The sequence below is a fragment of the Triturus cristatus genome, chromosome 1_2 (assembly GCF_964204655.1).
Source record: "Triturus cristatus chromosome 1_2, aTriCri1.1, whole genome shotgun sequence".
Lineage (NCBI taxonomy): Eukaryota > Metazoa > Chordata > Amphibia > Caudata > Salamandridae > Triturus > Triturus cristatus.
The window spans coordinates 261,837,960-261,859,544 of NC_140580.1; the positions used below are offsets into that span (position 1 = coordinate 261,837,960).

General features: G+C 43.2%; 1 protein-coding gene across 2 annotated transcripts in view; it reads left to right on the forward strand.

Moving 5' to 3' along the window:
• The window catches only part of LOC146867129 (nucleolar RNA helicase 2-like), a 796,160-nt gene that overhangs the window by 176,455 nt on the left and 598,120 nt on the right, over positions 1 to 21,585 (forward strand). For both annotated transcript variants that reach the window (XM_085603581.1, XM_085603582.1), the window contains 2 exons: positions 7,735 to 7,810; positions 20,158 to 20,336. In XM_085603581.1, coding sequence (XP_085459707.1) covers positions 7,735 to 7,810; positions 20,158 to 20,336 — 255 coding nt within the window. The remainder of the gene's footprint in view (positions 1 to 7,734; positions 7,811 to 20,157; positions 20,337 to 21,585) is intronic.

The following is a 21,585-nucleotide window of genomic DNA, read 5'->3' on the forward strand; positions in this document are numbered from 1 at the left end:
GGAGAGATCCCAGTGCCGGATCTTGGTGCCCAGCACTGACTCTGAAAAGTACTTAAACCGTACTTACCACTAACCCAATTTTCTTCCATAGGAAATCATTGACTGTTTTCTGTGAAATTTCTTCTAAGTGTCGATTTTTGCAAACTACAAATATTCTTTAAAAATCGTACCAACTGTGAAAACGTAATTATTTACCTGTTTTAGATACTGGTCCCAGTACTGAGCCTAGGAGCCCAGCCCTCGATTACAATTGTAACGAGAACATACTTTACCCGTAACCTACATTTTCTTCCATAGTAAACCATTGACTGTTTTACTATGAAATTTCATCTAAGGGTCAACTTTTAAAATAGCAAGATATTGCTTAAAAATCTCAACAGTAACTAAAACGAATTTACTCACTTGTTTCTAAGAACTGTCCCAGGACTGAATCTAGGATCCAGTCCTGGAGTTAGAAAAGTAATCCTGAAAGAAATCTATTGCAAATAACTTAAAAATCACATTGAGCTCAATGTATTATTGTGTTTGAAATTGTGTTGCCCATTGCAACAACCTGTAACTATTACCTACAAAAGTCAATTGCATTTTGCAAAAGTATTTAACTAAAGCATCTCATTCTGAGAAAGTATATTTTGATACCGATTGTTGGTTCTAAAATAAAACAACCATGTATTTTTTAGATAAACTATTGGCCTAGAGTTCAGTTCTTGAGTGTGTGAGACCATTTGCTGACTGTGTGTACAACAAATGCTTTACACTGTCCTCTGATACGGCTTTACTGCTCGACCAAGCTACCACCTTAGAGAGTAAGGTTATATTTAACTTTAACCTCTGCCAATCCTCTGGGGACTGTGGACTCTGTACACACTGTACCTATTTGGGAACAGTATATAGAGAGCCACTTTCTCACAACCGCCCTAAACCGGCTCGTTATAAGGGATTGCCGAAGGCCATCCCTGTACTGACTCATCCCATGGTTGAGATATATAGAATGCTTTTGTCAGGATTTGGGGCATCCAGAATATTTAGCTAACTCTGAATGTCTGGTTGAATAAAATAGGAAAGATCTGAGGGCCAACTGTCTAACACACCTAGAGAGCGTTCGGATATCTGTGGGAATGTTAAAACCTACTTTTTTAAGAAACCAGCTCATTTTAACCAGTTACAATATGCAACTATACCTTAGACTTGTACCGCCTCAAAAACACCTGTATTTTAGCTTGTTTTAGAATAGACATTTTTCATCGCATGGTCACCGTCCCTGAACAAAATAATTGGTCCTCTAATCTATCAAAATGTACTTGTGATAATGTTTCAACACAGTCTACAATGCATATGGTATTCTTTTGTAAATTTTATAAAAAGTGGAGGAAATTCTATAGATCAAGCTTTTTAAAACACCTAGATTTCACTCGGTGTCGCCCGGCATATCTTTTTCTACAGTCCCTACCCGCAATCGATATCTGTGTAAGAATGTCATCCTTTTTATGGACTGTTTTTTTATGCAAGGAAGGCCTTATGGCTAGAGGATACAGACCACCCCAATGCACGGGGTAGCAGCTTATAAAAAACCACGCGTGAAATCTGATGTTTGTTACTTTTTATACTGAATATATATACATCATTGTTTTATTCACAATTTTATTTACAAGTGTTATAGCGAACAAATGAAAATAGGATCGTATGGCGGACCCAGATTTGACGTTTTTACCTTCCTGTATTTTCTATTATGTTTACACTGTTAAAACTTTTTAACGGACATAAGTTATCACACGGTATAGGTGAATTCTTGGACGGGTTCAGAATGAATTTTTAAATATGAAGCATGATTCTTAGTTTTTAGCTATCTTATATTATTCTATGTGCAAATTGATGTGGTAATAAAACAGCGTTGAAATGGATTGATGTATTTTATCTATTATATATGTCTGTTAATCTTAATGTGCTTTTATGGTTTAACATCTTTTGACCGAATAAAGATGAACAATTGATATCAAATTTCTCAGCACATTAAATGCACGCTGATTAAGGTGGTATAATAGGGGGTGTACCCACCCCAAGGAAGGGACCCATTGGTCTCAACCTCCACCTACCTGAAACGCCCGTAAATTTAGAATTTAGGGGCAACCCTGAACCTTGCGTCCTCGGACAAGAAGAACTGAAGAGCGGTGCTGAAGGAAGGAGGATACCCACAGACTTGGCCCCGGTGATCCTGTCCTGGGATCCCTGACCTACCTCAAATCTCCCGACAACACTTGCAGCCCCTTTCTGGAGGAAATCAACAGTCAGAAAAGTAATCTGTAAAGTAACTTAAAAAGTAATTCAATAGTGACCTGAAAAGTAATTTCAACTGGTTATGAACAAGTGAGTTATCCGTATCCAATCGCATTCAACTTCATTCAAACTGTATTCAACTGTATTATTCTTGCAAAGTACTATTACGCTTACCTGTACGAGGCCTGGCTTGGTTCTAGAAATAAAATACAACTAAATAATATTTTTACACAAAACAAATTGGTTAGAGTTCAGTCTTTGTGTGTGTGAAACCATTCCTGCCCGAGTGTGTACAATACATGTTTAACACTACCCTCTGATAAAGCCTTACTGCTTGCCTACACTACCACAAATAGTAAGGTACCATCTACTTTTACCTCTGCCTACCTTTGGGGATCCACTGGACTCTGTGCACACTATACCTTACTTTAGTATGGTATACACAGCCAGCTTCCCACAGAATGCTATTACCCACTCAGGGTGCTGCCCAGTAAACTCCTGACTGCCTTGGGATCCCAAGGAAAGGCCATATAGCCAATCTACTATTTATCAAACACAAGTTTCAATCACTTAGAACTGCACAGGGATTTCTTCTCGTTCCTCTTGGGCTCTCACTTGGTTAATGTGAAGTAGTTCTGAATCCTCTTCTGCTCTTCATTGTGTAGTTAAGTTCTAACATCGTCTGGTATCTAGATTTGTTAACTGATAGAGTAAATGCAATACTTGTGATCCTAAGTATTAAAAATGTGAGCTGCTTGGGTTGGCATACTCTGTTGCGGAGCCAAGGGTCTTTTGCTTTCAGTAAAATTCCATGTGTACTAGTACACATACTACAAGTTCTACTTAGCTATTCAGCAACTTAAAGCGGAATGTGTCCTTGTGATTAGAAATCAAAAGTCTGCTGATTGCACCCTGTGAAGTAATGCGCAATCTTGGTGTTCTGTTTGATCACACTGTCTTTGGAGGCCCAGGCCACAAAAGTTATTGACACCTGCTTAACTCGTTTAAATGTATTCTTAACCCCTTCGGTGCTCATGACGGAATGGTTCCGTCATGAGCACAGCTGTCATGAGCACCTCTGCTCATGACTGAACCATTCCGTCATGAGAACAGGGGCACTAAATCCCTCTGCTGCAGACAGCAGATGGATTTCCCTTTTTTTTTTTTTTTTTCTTGGCCTCGTGAGGGCGGGAAGAGCTTCCCCACACTCCCGAGGCCCAATTTGCATTTTCATTGCAATGCAGATCGCGCGCATGGCATCTCAGCCCCCTGAGCACGTAGAAAGTCAGGAGAGTTATCGTTGGAATGATACTCCTCCCTAGTGGATCCCTGTTTGGGCAGGGGCCTTTGCTCCCCCCATATTATTTTGGACAAATTTAGTCTTTCTGCCCCCCCTAAACCCCCCGCCCCCCCCTCCGGGGGCAGATGGGGCAGCAGCCCCCAATCAGCCCCCCAAGTCCTCTAGATACCAGGAATTTTTGGTTTCATTTTATTTAGGGGTGGGGGCTGCCCAATATGGGCATGCCAATGCCCCTACCCCCCCTGGCCATAAAATCAGTCCTTCTGCCCCTCTGGGGGGGGGGGGGGGGGCAGAAAGCCCACTAGATACCAGGGATTTTTTTGAACATTTATAAGGGTGGGGCTGCCAATTATGGGCATGCCAATGCCCCCACTTCTCCCCCACAAAATTCCAGTCTTTCTGCCCCCCCTGGGGAGCAGATGGGGACAGTAGCCCCCAATCTGCCCCCCCCCCCCCGGGGGGGGGCAGAAAGCCCACTAGCCACCAGGGATTGTTTCTCAAAAGTTCGGGGTGGGGGTGCCCACAATGGGCATACCAATACCCCCACAACCCCCAAAAAAGATGCCACAGCCTTTCTGCCCCCCAGGAGGCAGATGGGGGCAGTAGTACCTGATCTGCCCTCCCGAGGGGGGGGGGGGGCAGAGAGTCCACCTGGCACCAGCGATTATGCTGGATTTTCTATTAGTAGGGTAGGGGGCTTCCCAGAATGGGCATCCCAATGCCCCCAACCCCCAAAAGAATAGCCACAGTCTTTCTGCCCCCTCTTGGGGGCATATTGGGGCAATAGCCCTTGATTTCCCCCCTCCCCAGGACGGCAGAAGGAACTGGATTTTCTTTAGGATGTGCCTACCTGTGGATTTTGGGCCCTAGCGCATCTGACGCATAGGGAAACTTGGCAAACCTGTACATTTTTAAAAACTAGACACCAAGGGGAATCCAGGGTGGGGTGACTTGTGTGCCTCTCACCTGGTTCTGTTACCCAGAATCCCTTGCAAACCTCAATGTATATAAAAAAAAACACATTTTCCTCACTTTTCTGTGGTGGAAAGTTCTGGAATCTGTGTGGATCCACAAAATTCCACTCACCCTGCATTCCGCAAAGTCTTCCGAGAAAAATTGTATGTCACTTGTGTGGGTGGGTTAAGTACCCGCAACAGGCAAGGGCCCAAAACGTATTGAGGCGACATCAAAATTGCCTATCACAAAACAACTTGTTTTTGCAAGGGGGGGTCACCTGGGTTATTGGCCCCGTGCTCGGCGGCTATCTAGAGAGACTTATCAAACCCACAGATTTCTGAAAACTAGACACCCAGGGGATTCCAGGAAGGTATGGCTTGCGTGGATCCCCCAACGTTTTCTTACCTAGAATTCCCTGTAAACCTCAAATTTAGCTGAAAAATATCACTTTTTCCACTGTTTTTTGTGTGGGAAAGTTGTGACATCACCAGGCTGACAAATTTTCTACCACCCAGCGGTCTCCCGATAAACTTGGGCCACACGAGTGAGGCACCATTTTTATCGGGAGACCTGTGGGAACGCTGGGTGGTAGGAAATTTGTGTCAGCCCGCTGATGCCACAACTTTCCCTACACAAATGTGTGGAAAAAGTGATTTTTTTCTGCTAAATTTGAGGTTTGCAGGGGATTCTGGGTAAGCCATACCTCCCTGGAATCCCCCGGGTGTCTAGTTTTCAAAAATGCATAGGTTTGCTAGGGTTCCCTAGGTGCCGGCAGAGCTAGGGTTCAAAATCCACAGCTAGGCACTTTGCAAATAAAGGGTCAGTTTTCACTGTGAAAATGTGGTGTTTCCACGTGTCGTTTTGGGCCGTTGCCTGTCGCGGGCACTAGGCCTACCCACACAAGTGAGGTACCATTTTTCTCTGAAGACCTTGGGTAATGCAGGATGGGTGGAATTTTGTGGATCCAAGCAGATTCCAGAACTTTCCACCACAAAAATGTGAGGAAAATGTGTTTTTTTTCAAACTAATTTTTAGGTTTGCAAGTGATTCTGGGTAACAGAACCTGGTGAGAGCCAGTCAAGTCACCCCATCCTGGGTTCCCCTGGGTGTCTAGTTTAAAAAAATTTATAGGTTTGCTAGGTTTCCTTAGGTGCTGGTAGAGTTAGGGTTCAAAATCTGGAGCTAGGCACTTAGCAAAAAAAGGGTCCGTTTTCCCTGTGAAAATGTGGTGTGTCCATGTTGCGTTTTGGGCTGTTTCCTGTCGCAGGAACTACGCCTACCCACAGAAGTGAGGTACCATTTTTGTCGGGAGACTTGGGGTGACACAGAATTGTAGAGCAACTGTTATTACCTATCGACTTTCGATGCATTTCTGCCTTCCAAATGAAAGACAATGTGTAAAAAAAAAATAAAAGAAGAAAGTCCTTTTGAAAAATTACCGATAATTCTCATGCTAGTATGGGTACTCACGATTTGGGAAATGTGCAAATATCTACTGTTTTTAAACTCTACATTTTGTTCCAATTTCAGAAACACGTAGGTGCCTTTCATACTGATTTTTTCATGTGTATATATTTTCCCAAATTAATTGCTATATACCCGGTACATAAATAAAAAACCATTGCAAGACGCTGCTCAGTTATTGGCTCTGGGTTCGTCGGGTTCTTGGTGAACCTAGAAGTCCTATATATCCCCACAACCAGAAAGGTTCAGCGGATGCAACGGTATACTGCTTTCAAACAGCTGTCATACTTAGAAGTTGTTACAGGTGAAAACGTTGACACAAATGGCTGTTTTTTTCAACTAATTTTAAATTTATCCCATATTAAACGGTTAGTTTCAATAAAGATACCTTGAAGGATCTACACAAATGACCCCTTGCTGAATTCAGAATTTTGTCTACTTTTAAAAAAATGTATAGCTTTCCAGGATCCATTATTGCTTTCATACCCATTTCTACCATTAAGTGGAAAGAGGTTGAAAGCACAAAAAATAGCAAAAATAAGCTATGTCCCAGAAAAATGCCAAAACTGTGTAAAATAGTTTGGGTTTCTGATAAGTCTGCTTGTCCCGGGAAGATGGTGATTTTAGCATCACAACCCCTTTTTTGATACCATTTGCAGGGAAAAAGACATTTTCATCTGTATCCCTTTTTTCCCATTTCCCCCCCCCCCCCCCCCCCCCCAAAGAAAGAATTTAGCTTTATTTTGGCTCAATTCTGGGTCCCCTCCAGGGGAATCCACAAACACTGGGTACCTTTAGAACCCCCATGATGTTGGAAAAAAAGGATGCAAATTTGGCGTGGATCCTCATGTGATCAAAAAGTTACAGGGGCCTAAGCGCGAACTACCCCAAATAGCCAAAAAAAGGCATGGCAACGAAGGGGGGGGAGGGTGTGGGGCTAGCAGCAAAGGGGTTAAGAAGATCCTGACCGTTATTGACCACAATCTGCATGTTATGTTTAACACCGTCATCCAATCAAGTCTTAACTGTATCAACTCTGTTCGGTGTCCCTTCAAAATCTGCTCCATTGGCTTTGTTCAAACTGTAGCTGCCTGTGTCATTACTGATAACCCAAAGAGAACATGCATCATGCTGGTGCTAAGATGTCTACATTGGCGGTCCATCTACTATTGAGTTTCTTTCAAAGCATAAACCATTGTGCACAAAGCACTACATCTAAAAGGCCATGGCTTTTTTGGCCTCTAAATGTGTTCCCTACTGCGATAATTCCCACTTTGGCTTTGCCAGCCTCTTTTTTACAGATAACTCCCTAGATCGAGAACAGTTGCATTTGGAGACTGCTGTTTTTCCACAACAGCAGATAAACACCGTACTCATAAACCTCCGTACTAAGCTTAATACGCCAAACTTTGGGGACACCTAAAATCATGGCTTTCTAACTTTGAATTCTGCTCTGAAAGCTTTCTGACCAGGTCTGTTAGTGTTCTGTCCCTTTAGTGCCATGAAGAAATGTAGATACATAAAGGCCTGCTCTGTTATAAATCGAATGTTCTTAAGTTTTTTAGTGGCTGAATGAACAAATGAAGTGTCATCTTTTTGTAGACTTAATGCGATGGTGCAGATAGCAAAAAAATTTTTTTTCAATGTTTCATCTTTAGTAAATTAATAAACTTGAATTGATGATGTTAAACAACCAAGCACTACTTTCCTAATGTCATTTTTTTCTTTGCCTTTTTCAGGAGCTAACAGCAGAGCAGGAGGAAGGTGCATTCTCTAATTTCAGTATCTCTGAAGATACCATCAGTCTTCTTAAAGGTAAGGATCAAACTAAAGATTCAAATAGACTGGGTATTACAATGTGTTCGGAAACAATAATTGAAAGTTTGCCACCTTCAGTTTTGAACATACTTAATAAAGTGCTGTGTATTACCTGCAATCACCCTATTCATCTTTAAAAAAATGAATAAAAACCCTTGTGTGTTGGAATATAAAGTGCAACTTAGTGTAGTGTGATTAAAAAAAAAACCATTATGTTAAGTGGTTCAAGTGATTTAGCAGCCTCGGTTTACGTCAAGAATATATGTCCCATTGGTTTCAATAAAAAGCGTTTAAGTTGGAAACATATAGATTGGTTGTGGGACAGCGTAAATACAGTACATAGAGCTAAACAGATTTTGTATGAAGGCTTGAATATAATGCAGATTATTCAAAATGGTAAAAGGACGCGCGGAGTCTAGAGACAGATCCAGTCAAATTATAAACGGGTATATAAATCCTCAGTATTATCCAGCCCTCCCGGAGACTTGCTATCCATATTAAGGATATAGCGAGTTTTCTCAGTAGGTATTCTCTATCACCGCCTCGTTTGGTCTTCGGTATGGCATCAATCACATGGTATGAGAAGTCCTTTAGATTGTTATTGTGGACTTCTGAAAAATGCCTGGCGACGGGCTAAGTGGGATCGTTATTGTTGATGGCCCTGATGTGTTGGAGGATTTTTTTTTTTGTTCACTCTTAATTTGGTACTAACTATATACTTGAGTGAGCATGTGCATTCAAGAACATATATCGCAATCTCAGTTTATCAATGCAAAGGTTTGTTGTTTTTTACCTCTTGCTTGCTAAAAGCAGTACAATAACTTTTTTTTATTGGTACCATATTGACATGCTTTGCACATCTTGCACTTAGTGAATCCGTTAGCGACAGTCAACCAGTTCGTAAACTTGGATGATTCGGGACTGCTAGAGACTAAACTGTTGTGCATTGAGGGAGCCCTTTTGTAAGAGATACTGGGTTTTACAGAAAGTTCATGACCTATACGGGATCACTTTTGACTAGATCCCAATTTTTATATACAATTTTTTTTTAATGGATTTTTCTTGGGCGCTACCGGTAGTGATAAGTCTCAAGTCATCAGGGCTAGAACTTTTGGTCTGCATTTCTTTTCTGGATTTCTTGAGAATTAACAGTTCATTTCTGATCAAAATGTGGGTTTTGTAAATTGCTTCTTGTATGGTCTTGAGGGGATATTCTCTGGCCAAAAATCTATTCTTGCTCTGCTGTTGGGCTTGTGCCAGGTCTTTTTGGTTACTGCAGATTCTTTTTAGGCGTAACATTTCCCCATAGGGGATACTATGTACAAGATGTCGAGGATGGAAACTGGAAAAGTGTAATACCGCATTTCTCGCAGTTTCCTTTCTGTAAAGTCTGGTTTCCAATTTGCCTTTAATACAGACCTCAATGTCCAATGAATTGATTTTTAGATTGCTTATGGTGGAAGGGAAGTTTAGATTCACATAATTTTCATTATTTTTGGTGACCATTCATAGCTAGCTCTTTTGATCCATCCCACACAATAAATAGTCTATGTATCTATAGTACATTTTCACATGGTCATCAAAATCCCTTGTGTGCCCCCCTGAGAACCAGCTTCTCCCACCAGCCCATAAATAGACAGGCGTAGCTGGGGGAGAAGCTGGCTCCCATGGCAACGCCCCGCATTTGCTGATAAAACATTTTGTCAAATAAAAAAATATTATTTAAACAAACTAATCGTATTCAGCAGCATAGCATCGTGTTGGGGGAAAGTTGCCTTGTTTTTGTTAAAATAAAATTCCACTGCACGAAGACCATCTTCGTGATTAATACAAGTGTACAGGGGGGATACATCCAAAGGTAAAATTGTTGGTTCTATTGAAAGTCCTTTATTTTGGATAAAAAGTCACTAGTCTCCCTAATGCAGGATGTTAGACTTTGCAACCATTCTTGGAGAAAAAAGTCTATATATTTGGAATCATTTTCTAATAAACTTGCTCTTGCAGATATAATGGGCCTGCCTGGTGGCTTGGAGGTATTTTTATGAATTTTGGGGATGAAGTAGATGTTGGGGACGGTTGGGTGATCGTTTCTAATAAACTGGTATTCATCCATAGTTAGTAATCCCGCGCTCTTCCAGTCCACCAGTTTCGCATAAAAATCATTGGCAGTTTCCCTTAAGGCCACTGATTTACTGAGCCGATGGCATGATCGGTCATTAAGCTGAGACAGTGCTTCCAACATGTAGTCCTTCCTTGTCCACAGAACGACATTCCCCCGTTTGTCAGAGTTTCTCATTATGACATTTTTGTCTGTTTGTAATTTGTTGATAAGTTGATAGTATTGTCTGTTTTGATTAGTGATTTTCTTCCTTGAGTTGGAAATTGTGTAGTTTAAAGATTTGATTTGGCTTGTTATATTTTCACAAAAAATGACAATACGATCTCTTAATAATATTGGCGTAAACTTTGATTTCTTTTTGAAGGGAGTATTTCTGCTGTGAATGTCTTGTGTGGCCAAAGTGTTAGTAATCAGGGTAGGAGAAAGCACTTCCTCTTCCACATTTTGATTTTCCTGATGTAAATCAGTTAAAACTTGTAACAATGATTGGTCAGTTGGGAACCTGGTCTGTGTGAATTCCTCTGTTTCTGGAGATTTTTCAAGAGTTATAGCAGCTTCTGCTCTTGTTTTTTTCATTGCATGGAATTTTTGGAGTTTTAATTTTCTCACAAATTTGTAAATATCCATACTGGTGTTGGGATAATCGAAATTGGATTCATTGCAAAAAGACAAGCAGAGGGCCAGTATTTGTATTTCCGCTTGATTGAGCAAAGCTTCAGATTAATCGCCGTTCTTTTCTTCTCGCGTGTTTTATCGGCGGTTCCACCAGCTCCTCCCGCGTTTTTTGTTGTTGCCGTGCGGTGCTCTTCTGTTTTCCTGCCTTTCGCCTCTGCCTCCGCCTGTAGTTTCTCCTCTGTCTGCTTGTTGTTTCTGGCGCCGTGGTCGGAGAGTTGCTCTCCGTTCTTCCACTAAAAAATTCAGCTCTTCTGCGGGTGATGGTGTGACACGGATCCCGCTGAGCAGAGGTCTACTCGGGTTTCCCTCTGCTTCACTTTCAAGTGCCGAGCTGAGATCCGAGTTGGACGTATCCGCCGTGGTATGTCTGTTCACGAAGGTTCAAGATTCTTGGGCATTGGAGGTGGCATATTTGGATGACTTCATAACTTTATATTTGCGTGAGAATGTAAAAATACGGCCGCTTTCATAATCCACTCGGTCCCGATGGAATTTGAACGCTTTTCGTTCTTTTATTTCATCCTCTTCTTTGCGCAAACGAATAGTAATTTCATTTTTTAATTTGGCTGTTTCATCAGAGAGACCAATGGCAGTGATTTCATCAGACAGTTTTTCAATGCGGGGTTGTAGCATAGTCCTATCGATTTCCGCATATTTGACTATTTCAACTAATCTTCTCGATGAGTCCAGGTTGCATTGGGCCCATTCCTTCATCATTTCTGGATTAGGCTGCTCATAGCAAGGCGCAGTTAAAATACGCAACCCTCTCGAATTCGCCCTATGTTCAGGTATCGTTGAAGTGATTTATGTTACCACCATTTTCCCTGCTCTCCGCCCATCAACTTTTCCAGCGCTTTCATTTTACTTTTCAAATCATAATTTTTTTTCGTGACATTGGCCCCAGGTTGATTAAACACATTGCTGGCTGGGGGTACATTGTCGAACATTTCTGAGGCTGCTGCCTCACGGTCTTTTAGCGCGTCAGCCGACATTTTCGTCGTTCCTGTGGTAATTTTGTGTATGTGTGTGTATATATGTATATATATATGTATGTATGTATGTATATGTATATATATATATATATATATGTATATATATATATATATATATAATAATCCATAGGAAATCCGCAACATTCTATTTGGAATAACTTTGGCGCCGGTTGACGAATCTTCGCAAAATTTTCAAAACTCGTGGCCCGCTCCTATCCTGAAAGTCTCGGGATGATTCATCAAGCAAGGGCCGAGGAATAAAAGGGGGTCCCAAAAAGTGTTTTCCCCATGCAATTTTCCATAGGAACCTTTAGTCTCAGCTACAGCCCGAACTGCTGAACGGAATTACTCCAAATTTTGCCTAAATCCATTCAGTAGTTCCTGATAAAATCAAAAGTAAAAACACATATATCTGGGCGGAGCCTAACCACACATCTAATCGTGAGATCCGATTGCCTGTCGGCACTTCAGCCAAGAAGTGTTGGCAGCCATCTTGGGACCAATATACATGATAGCACCCCATTAACAAGCATTTACAATGCAATGGTCTCGGCATTGTTAAAGTTAGAGCTATTGGCATTGCTCATGACATTATTTTTGTTTGTTTTTGTTTTTGAAACATTTTAAAGAAACTGCATTGTTATTTACAATGTCAATAGCTTAATCTGTCTCAAATGCGAGACCTATTGCATTTGCACCCACACAGAGCCACACACACAAAGCCACCCACACACACAGAACCACCTACACAGCTATTCACATAGAGCAACCCACACACAGACAGAGCCACCCACGCATAGAGCCACCTTCAAAAAAAGCCACACACACACACACAGAGGCACACACACATAGGCACACACATACACACACACACACACACACACACGCACACGCACACACACACACAGAGACCTCTGCAGCAAACACATTAACCCACTGATCCGGGGTGCATAAACCGAGAGGGGGTGCATAAACCGAGAGGGGGTGCATACACTCACAGGGGGTGCATACACTCACAGGGGGTGCATAAACCGAGAAGGGGTGCATACACTCACAGGGGGTGCATAAACCGAGAGGGGGTACATAAACCGAGAGGGGGTGCATTCTTGCGTTCTCTCTACTGAGGGAGAAGTCCTGGCTCACGTAACCCATGTCTGCTTCCAGGAGGCACTGCGAACTTCTGGTGCATCGAGTAGAGTGGCCTGAAGGCGAGTGCAGTCTATACCAGGTAGTCACGGAGACAGCTGAAATGGGACCTTTGGGTATTTCCGGGTGGGTAGGAAGGACGCAGTACCCGAGCGTGCGCTTTGCCGAGTAAATTAATTTGAACACTTATGTGCAGAGAGATTAAGCCAGAGCAGGACTCGAGATGTCCTGGCTTGCTAGAGTAAACTCAATACTACCCATCGACCCCTCAAAGGGCTGGTGTCAGGGAGGGGCAGACATTGAAGTATTATTAGAATGCTAAGGCCTTACACAGGCGCAGCAGGGATACAGGTGAAAGAACATTCATTGTGCATTAGGGATGCGGGCCCTGGAATGGCGCGGTAGCTGGGGCACATAATGCCCTTTTGACCCCCTCTTGTGATGTCCCTCCCCTGACACGGTGCTGAGGTGCACGGATGGGAAGCGGCTCGTGGGTGTGAAGGGCTGCTGTTGGTACAGCAGAGCACCCCAGCCATGGCGCAGAGGTGGAGAAGCCAGTCTGTGGTGGTACAGCTAGCTAGCACCAACCAGCGTCAGGATTACCTCACAAACCCACCAAAGGGAGCTCCCATGTGAAAGGGAAACAGGGGATCTATGATACTGGAAAAAAACGAACTGCAGGGTTTTTTTTAAAACCTGATGTCCTAGGAATGCCAGTAAATCAGGAAACATTGAGGAGTCAGCTTTGTGGAGGAAGTTTCTGCAGAGTCGGTGTCCTCAAGAGTTTTTTTTCCTCCAGAATCACACACAATCGTTGAAGTGGTATTCAAGGTGGAAGGACGTAAACCGCACACCGATGGATGTATTTACTAAGCATACATCCAAGAACACACTCCTGTACTGTGCTATTGTGCACACTACATCACTTTAAATAATGTTCAATTTGTGAAGCTTTTTTAGATTGAGACACAGCTGCGCACAATACGCGGGGTTTGGTAACAAGGCTTTGATTCTACAGACTAAACAAGTAGCTGACTTAAAGGGGAGCAAATGGTATGATCGAGAAATTCTGCTGCAGCTTCGGAACCAGGCACGTTGACAATTTCGTTTGTCTGATGACGCATAATCTATCAGTAGAGCCGGCAGGCCGGAGCTGCTGAAATGCAGGAAGTACTTTTAGAAGCGGAGAGCTCTGGCATGCAGTCAGAAGAGGAACGTGGGACAGGAATGTACCTTTGAGCCGGAAATCAGGCGCTGTGCGGCGGGGAGTGGCTACAAACATAGACTCATCTTCCTTCACAGAAAATGCACTTCAGAGTACACTACATGAACAGGTGCAACAATGCACACATGTTGCTTAGTCATATATGGCGATTACTGGACTGTTATAAGCAGAGAAGCGATGGCAAATATAATAATCGAATAAAACGTTAGTGCAGTACTTTTTTTTAAAGATTACCACTTCAGATCTGGATAATAATGCTGAAGTTATTTTAATATAGTAATATATCGAATGATTGCACTATTATCAATGCACAACAAATGAAAAAGTTAGTGCTCTTTCGCCTTACGGAATGTCAGCTTCTCTACGAGGGAGAATCTGACAGACTACAGATACAACCTGAAACTACTGTCTGAATAAACAAATCTGGTATAGGCAAAGTGACAACCAGACTACTTACAGAGCCGCCCGTGAATTCAGCTTTAAGTCTATGGTCCATTGTTGATCTTTTCACGGATGTCATTTGCCTGTAAATCCAGCACTTCCGGGTCGCATACCAAACAGATCCCATTGCAAAACATATTCAGGGAGTCTTGTGAGAGTGGGAGGTACTGGTAATGTGCAATAAGGGCAATCATTGGAGCAATTGGCGGCACCTCGGCCAATCCTAGTGCTCCGCAAAGAATTTCAATGTGCTGATTGGTTACGGAGTCTACACGTGCCTCCTGTCCTACCTTTCTTCAGAGGGTAGATACTCGGCAGGATCGTTTTATTTGTGGTTTGGCTGGCGCTCTTGATGGGGAGTCAGCCTCTTTCGGCTTAGTCAAGGTTGCTGGCTGATCCATGGTGGTCTACAGTGGGCGATGCTTGAACTCTGTCACGACTCGAAGTCACCGCGGCAGTCGAAAGGACCTGTTCACAAGGACAGCCGGTCTCTCACATGACCGAGACTCGTGAGCAGTAGTGGTCGGTGACTCGTGCTTCACGCGAATCTTTCGGCAGTTTAATCTCTAATTTATTGAATTATGAGTTAATGGGAGTTACTGTGCATACTAAATTTGCATCGATCGTCGGAATTCTGCATAGTATTTCCCAGTTACGAAAGTACTCCTGTTTGTTGCTGGGCAGGGTTTGAGGGAGGGCGTTGAATACGTAACAGAGGAAAGAGGGAAAAAAGATGCCCCGGGAGCACCTGAGGTACTGTGGAGGCCTGAAAGCGCTGAGAACCGAGAGTTGGCTCCGGGGATACAAGGTAAGGGCTGAACAGCTACGGGCTCGAGCCGCAGGGACACCACCGCCTTTCTCCGAGGCTGAGAAGAACTGCCTCGGAGAAACGCAGCGTCCTTTTCGGATTTGGGGGCGTGTTTTGCTGTTGTCTCCTCCCTGAGACTTCTCGCAAAAAACACGCCCCCCGATCCGAAAAGGACGGGGCATAATAGGAGTGACTGGACCTCTTCTCCAGTGGCTGGCCAGCATTTAAGAGGCCAGCCAATGGAGAACAGGAGAGAAGAGGGGCGGGTGCAAGCCCCTCTTCTCAAAGACATTAAATCTCCGGACTTCCGGTCTGCCGACCGGATGGTCCCGAGACCTAAAAAGCATTGCAGTTAAAAGGTTTTAAGACTTTAGTTATATTATAAATCATTTGTTGATTGTACCATACTCATTTTAGGAATTGTGGTGTGTTCTAAGGTGATTTTACCATGTGAAAAAGCCTTCTGCTGGGATATCATGAATCATGTTTGAGAGAACTATTTTCTCATGCTTTTCCCACAGAGGTTTGGAAGGTGATCTAAAAGCTAAACTGAGAGCATATTTTCAGTAAATTCTTTCTCAGTCATGTGAGAATGAAGTCTGACATTCTCAGTAAAACATGTACATCCAACAAGGGCAGAGACTGTCAGTTGATTCATTTGTGTTCTACTGCAGCTTCCCAGAGTGTTCCAAAGAACAACTAGAGCGCTAACAGTCTTACTTATGACAAAAGTATGACACACCTGAAGCCGTCTTGATTGGAATAAAGTGGTAACACTTAAAACATTTAATTTGCAAAGGAACAAAATGAGGGGGTTAATTTTGCCATAGAAATTATGATTAGTGCTGCAGAAAGAAAAATTAGGGCACATTTTGACTTCTCAAATCCTCTTCAGAATTTCATTAAATTCTGACCTGCAGACTGAAACATGCGCTTTGAATACCAGCAGCAGACTTCCCTGGTGAGCAGTAGCTTTACTACAGTGATCTAATGAGCAACTAGAGTGCTAACATTCAGAATTTATGGCAAATGTGTGACACATCTGAATGCCTTCTTGATGGAACCAAAGTAAACAAGCATTGAAAATGCAATAGGTCTCGCCCTCGTTTAAGTTAAAGCAATTCTGTTTGTAATTAGGTGGCTTTTTAGCTTTGCTTTTAATAGTGTTTTTCAAACTTTCATGTACATAACATGCATATGTATGTGTATATGTATGCATGCATTTATATTTTTATTTATATAGATATGCAGATTATATATGTCTGTGTGTGTGTGTGTATATATCTATATATATATATATCTATATCCCTTCCAGGCACAGTGCCGCTGCAGATAGCAGTCCATGACTGCATGGAGGAATTGCGAAACACTGTTTTCGTCAATTCAAGCATGGCTGATTGGGACTGTACGGCTGAGGCGTCCTGGGGGCCCAGGTGAGGCGTTTGTTTCAGCCACAATGCTAAGCCAGAGTACTTGCACCACGTTCTTATCGACAGCCAGGACCCAGGAAGGGATACATGGAGCTGTGAAGGGGATCCCGACCCAGTTTTGCTGTGTGAGTGCATTCTGGGAACTGTGGTCTGCCGATGCGACCACAGTGATGATGGTGACTCTGAGCCGGCCCACCTGACTACGTCATTAAAGACAGAACAGATGGAGGTATTTCAAGTAACTGGCGTACAAGCACTGCGACAGCAGGCATCTGAGGAAGACATTTACGTCGAAACGCGTAATGCATATGCTGGTTGTCATTAAATACCTTACCTGAAATCCCTGTTGTTTCCTTCAGTTCTTCTAGCAGTTGAAGACTTTTGTGCCATATTTTGCGTGCTGTGTCCTGGGCGCGCTAAAAGGTGACCCGCCCCACAAGTGGTCTGAGCTACATGGGCAGCTTCGGCAACTTCGCTTCGTCCAAGGATTGGAATTGCGCAGACCCACCGTATCCCCTTCCAGACACAGTGCCGCTGCAGATAGCAGTCCATGACTGCATGGAGGAATTGCGGAACACTGTTTTCGTCAATTCAAGCATGGCTGATTGGGACTGTACGGCTGAGGCATCCTGGGGGCCCAGGTGAGGCGTTTGTTTCAGCCACAATGCTAAGCCAGAGTACTTGCACCACGTTCTTATCGACAGCCAGGACCCAGGAAGGGATACATGGAGCGGTGAAGGGGATCCCGACCCAGTTTTGCTGTGAGAGTGCATTCTGGGAACTGTTGTCTGCCGATGCGACCACAGTGATGATGGTGACTCTGAGCCGGCCCACCTAACTACGTCATTAAAGACCGAACAGATGGAGGTATTTCAAGTAACTGGCGTTCAAGCACTGCGACAGCAGGCATCTGAGGAAGACATTTACGTCGAAACGCGTCATGCCTATGCTGGTTGTCATTAAATACCTTACCTGAAATCCCCGTTGTTTCCTTCAGTTCTTCTAGCAGTTGAAGACTTTTGTGCCAATATATATATATATATATATATATATATATATATATATATATATATATATATATACGCATACATATATAAATGCATATGCATGTGGGGAGAGGTGGAGAGTGAGAAGTGGAGCGGTTGTCTGTCGTCTGTCTGTGTCGTGTGTGTCGTCTGTCTCGTGTCTGTCGTCTGTCTGTCTGTGTGTGTCTGTCTGTCAATCAGTGTCAGATAGGTCCGCTCTGCTGACCTGGTTCTCTGGCTCTAAAGCAGCTCTGCTGACCTGGTTCTCTCCCTCTAAAGCAGCTCTGCTGACCTGGTTTCTCTGGCTCTAAAGCAGCTCTGCTGAACTGGTTCGCTGGCTCTAAAGCAGCTCTGCTGACCTGGTTCGCTGGCTCTAAAGCAGCTCTGCTGACCTGGTTCTCTGGCTCTAGAGCAGCTCTGCTGACCTGGTTCTCTGGCTCTAGAGCAGCTCTGCTGACCTGGTTCTCTGGCTCTAGAGCAGCTCTGCTGACCTGGCTCTAGAGCAGATCTGCTGACCTGGTTCTCTGGCTCTAGAGCAGATCTGCTGACCTGGTTCTCTGGCTCTAAAGCAGCTCTGCTGACCTGGTTCTCTGGCTCTAGAGCAGCTCTGCTGACCTGGTTCTCTGGCTCTAGAGCAGCTCTGCTGACCTGGTTCTCTGGCTCTAGAGCAGCTCTGCTGACCTGGCTCTAGAGCAGATCTGCTGACCTGGTTCTCTGGCTCTAGAGCAGCTCTGCTGACCTGGTTCTCTCCCTCTAAAGCAGCTCTGCTGACCTGGTTCTCTCCCTCTAAAGCAGCTCTGCTGACCTGGTTCTCTGGCTCTAAAGCAGCTCTGCTGACCTGGTTCTCTGGCTCTAAAGCAGCTCTGCTGACCTGGTTCTCTGGCTCTAAAGCAGCTCTGCTGACCGGATTCTCTGGCTCTAAAGCAGCTCTGCTGACCTGGGTCTCTGGTTCTAGAGCAACTCTTCTGACCTGGTTTCTCTGGCTGTACAGCAGCTCTGCTTACCTGGTTCTCTGCGCTCATGATGCACGCACCCAACTTCGCAAAAATATATTTAAAAATAATATACGTTTATTATAAGTACAAATATATTATTTTTATGAATATCTTAGATAATCTTTTGCCCTAATATGTATATTAAAGACACATACATATCATTTTGGAACATAATTTTTTTTTTTGCCGGAGTTGCGCACCCAGCGCGCCCCAGCAGGCATATGACGTCACGCGGGACACGCCACCGTGCAAGCATCTCGTACCGTAATGCGCATGTGTTGCGAAAGCACGGGAGCAGGAGTCGCGGACTGGTCGCATACCAATCGCGCACATCACGTAATATTAAATGTATATGATGTAACTGAAATACACGCAGCTGTCGCACACCGTACGCGGATCCTTCACAACTTTTCTAAAATGGCGGCTAGAATCTGCGCACCCACTGTGATGTGTAAGCTTTGAGTGCGCGACTCCGAAAAAAAATTGGAAATTGTTTTTAAAAAAAAGAAAATACAAATATATTAAAATAAAAAATAACAAATTATCAATATTTCAGTTTGAATTTTCTTTACATTTTTTTTGCAATTTTCAGAAAAATGTTATTTAATGAATAAAATATTTATCAATAAACAGTTAAACTGTAGAAAATCAGTACAAAAAAATAGGTATAACTACTATCACACTTATAAATTAGCATATAAAAAACCTTTGAAATTCACTGAAAAAAAACATAGGTTTCAGAGACGTTATAGTTAGAAATTAGCATTTAAAAAAGCTTTGAAATTCATTGAAAAAAGCATAGGTTTCAGAGACGTTAAAGTTAGAAATTAACATTTAAAAAACCTTAGAAATTCACAGAAAATAACATAGTTTTCAGGGGTGTTCTAGTTAGCTAGCCATTTCACTCATACAAAACCATAGCAATTCCTCCATTATAGTTAGTTCTGCTAACTATAACTCTCGCGCCCGCAATGCACTGCTGATGTCGCATATTGCATCATTCATGACATGGTCAGTGACATCACGGATGACATTACTGATGACATCCAGTGAATGTGGTTTAGTTTGCAATTTAATGAGACCTCCGATCCCAGCGTGCATTTGAAAATGAACTTTCACCAAGGGAGGAGCACGGAAAGCCCCCAATTACGGAAACAAGCAGGGGAAATGCAGTAGCCATAAATCACCTCTGCTGACACTGTCTTTGAGGAGATGCAAACCGCGGCATCGAAACTCATCAATCCATGGACTACAAAGGGATGTCAAGCTGCCTGCTTGGTTTAAATAATTAAGCTGCCTGCTTGGTTTAAATACCTGCAGTATTGTGCGGCCTCAAGCTTCTGGGCGTTTTGCTTCGGCAATGTTGGTTACGTGTGTGTGTGTGTGTGTATTTGGTCTTCATGAATGTTTTTGCTTTAGATATTTTGGTGAACAGTTGTGTATGCCATGAAACTAGATGTAACATGCCATTTATGTTTTATTTTTCAGCAAGAGGAGTAACACATTTGTTTCCTGTGCAAGTAAAGACATTCCATTCGGTGTATAGTGGTAAAGATGTTGTCGCTCAAGCTCGAACTGGGACAGGGAAAACTTTCTCTTTTGCTGTTCCATTGATTGAAAAACTTCAAGGAGTTGGCCAAGATCGGAAAAGAGGCAGAGCCCCCAAGGTGACTAAGAATACATATAAGAACTTTGCTTCATTCTCTTTGGAAATGTTGTCATTTTGGTATTCTAAAGTACACACCATATTGTGATCCCTCACTACTTTGAGAGATTGATGTTATTGGTTTGATGCAAATGTAACTTGGAAGTGAAACTGGCTAGCCAGGGATACAAATCTTCTTGTCCTTGGGAAGATATGCTTCTCAAATGTGTATTGTTAAACAGTCCACTTATTCAGTTTAGTGTCATGCAGTGGTACTCCAATGTGGCTGTGCTCTTATTGTTCTTGTGGTATCGGGTTCTGATTGAGCAAGGGCTCCTCCAAAGCGGACGCTAAGTATATTGGGAAATGGCACTGCTACAATGCAGACTGAATATGAATATGCTCTGTTCTGGTCTCATCCCTGCAGGGGCTTTATTTATGTAGAGCTGCAGTTTATTTACTTTAGTGTTTTTTTTAAAAAGTTTTAATTTCTGCAACAGTTGAGGATTATGTGCGATGGATTCAAGTGTATTTTACCATTCATACTGGACCTCTTTCTTTGTGCACAAATATTGGCTTAGATACCCAACTTCTCTAAAAATGCAGCCAAAAAATACAAACATCACATACTCAAGGCTAGACCCTAAACTTTAATCTCAGACATCTACTTCTGTGCAAACAAGGGTAGTAGAGTTAATGACCGCATCTTCTACACCAGAAAAAGAGCCTGCTGGGGAACGTTTTTTACTCCATGCTTCGAATATCAGGTTCCAGGAAAACACCTCATGGTCTCAAATGAACAATAGCACCCGCGCTCACTCTTAACGCCAATGCCACTATCATCCTCTATAACAATGGTATCATCCTTATCCAAGCCTCCAATGTCAACCTAGTTAAGATGGCCATTATCTTCCCTACACTCAAAAGCTCGGTCTCGGCGAAACCCAATGACCGCTACCCACACACTACCATTACTCCGGAATTAACCATTCCCCCCCCCCCCCCCTCACAGTCGGGAGCTCCTCACTCTCTCTAATACACTCTTCCCCTTTAGATGATCGCAGAGCTTCCCTGTCACCTGTAAAACTGGACCAGACCCCCGACGCAGAAGGCGAGCTACAGTACAGGTTCGCTCTGCTCACAGCTCTCCAGTCCGATACTAACTGACTCTCGAGCGGAGAGATTCTCTAGCGACCCACTCCCATTGCTCTCAACGAAAGATCCCCCTTCCCTCATCCCTCTTTCCACGTCACCCACTAGGCCGAAGACCT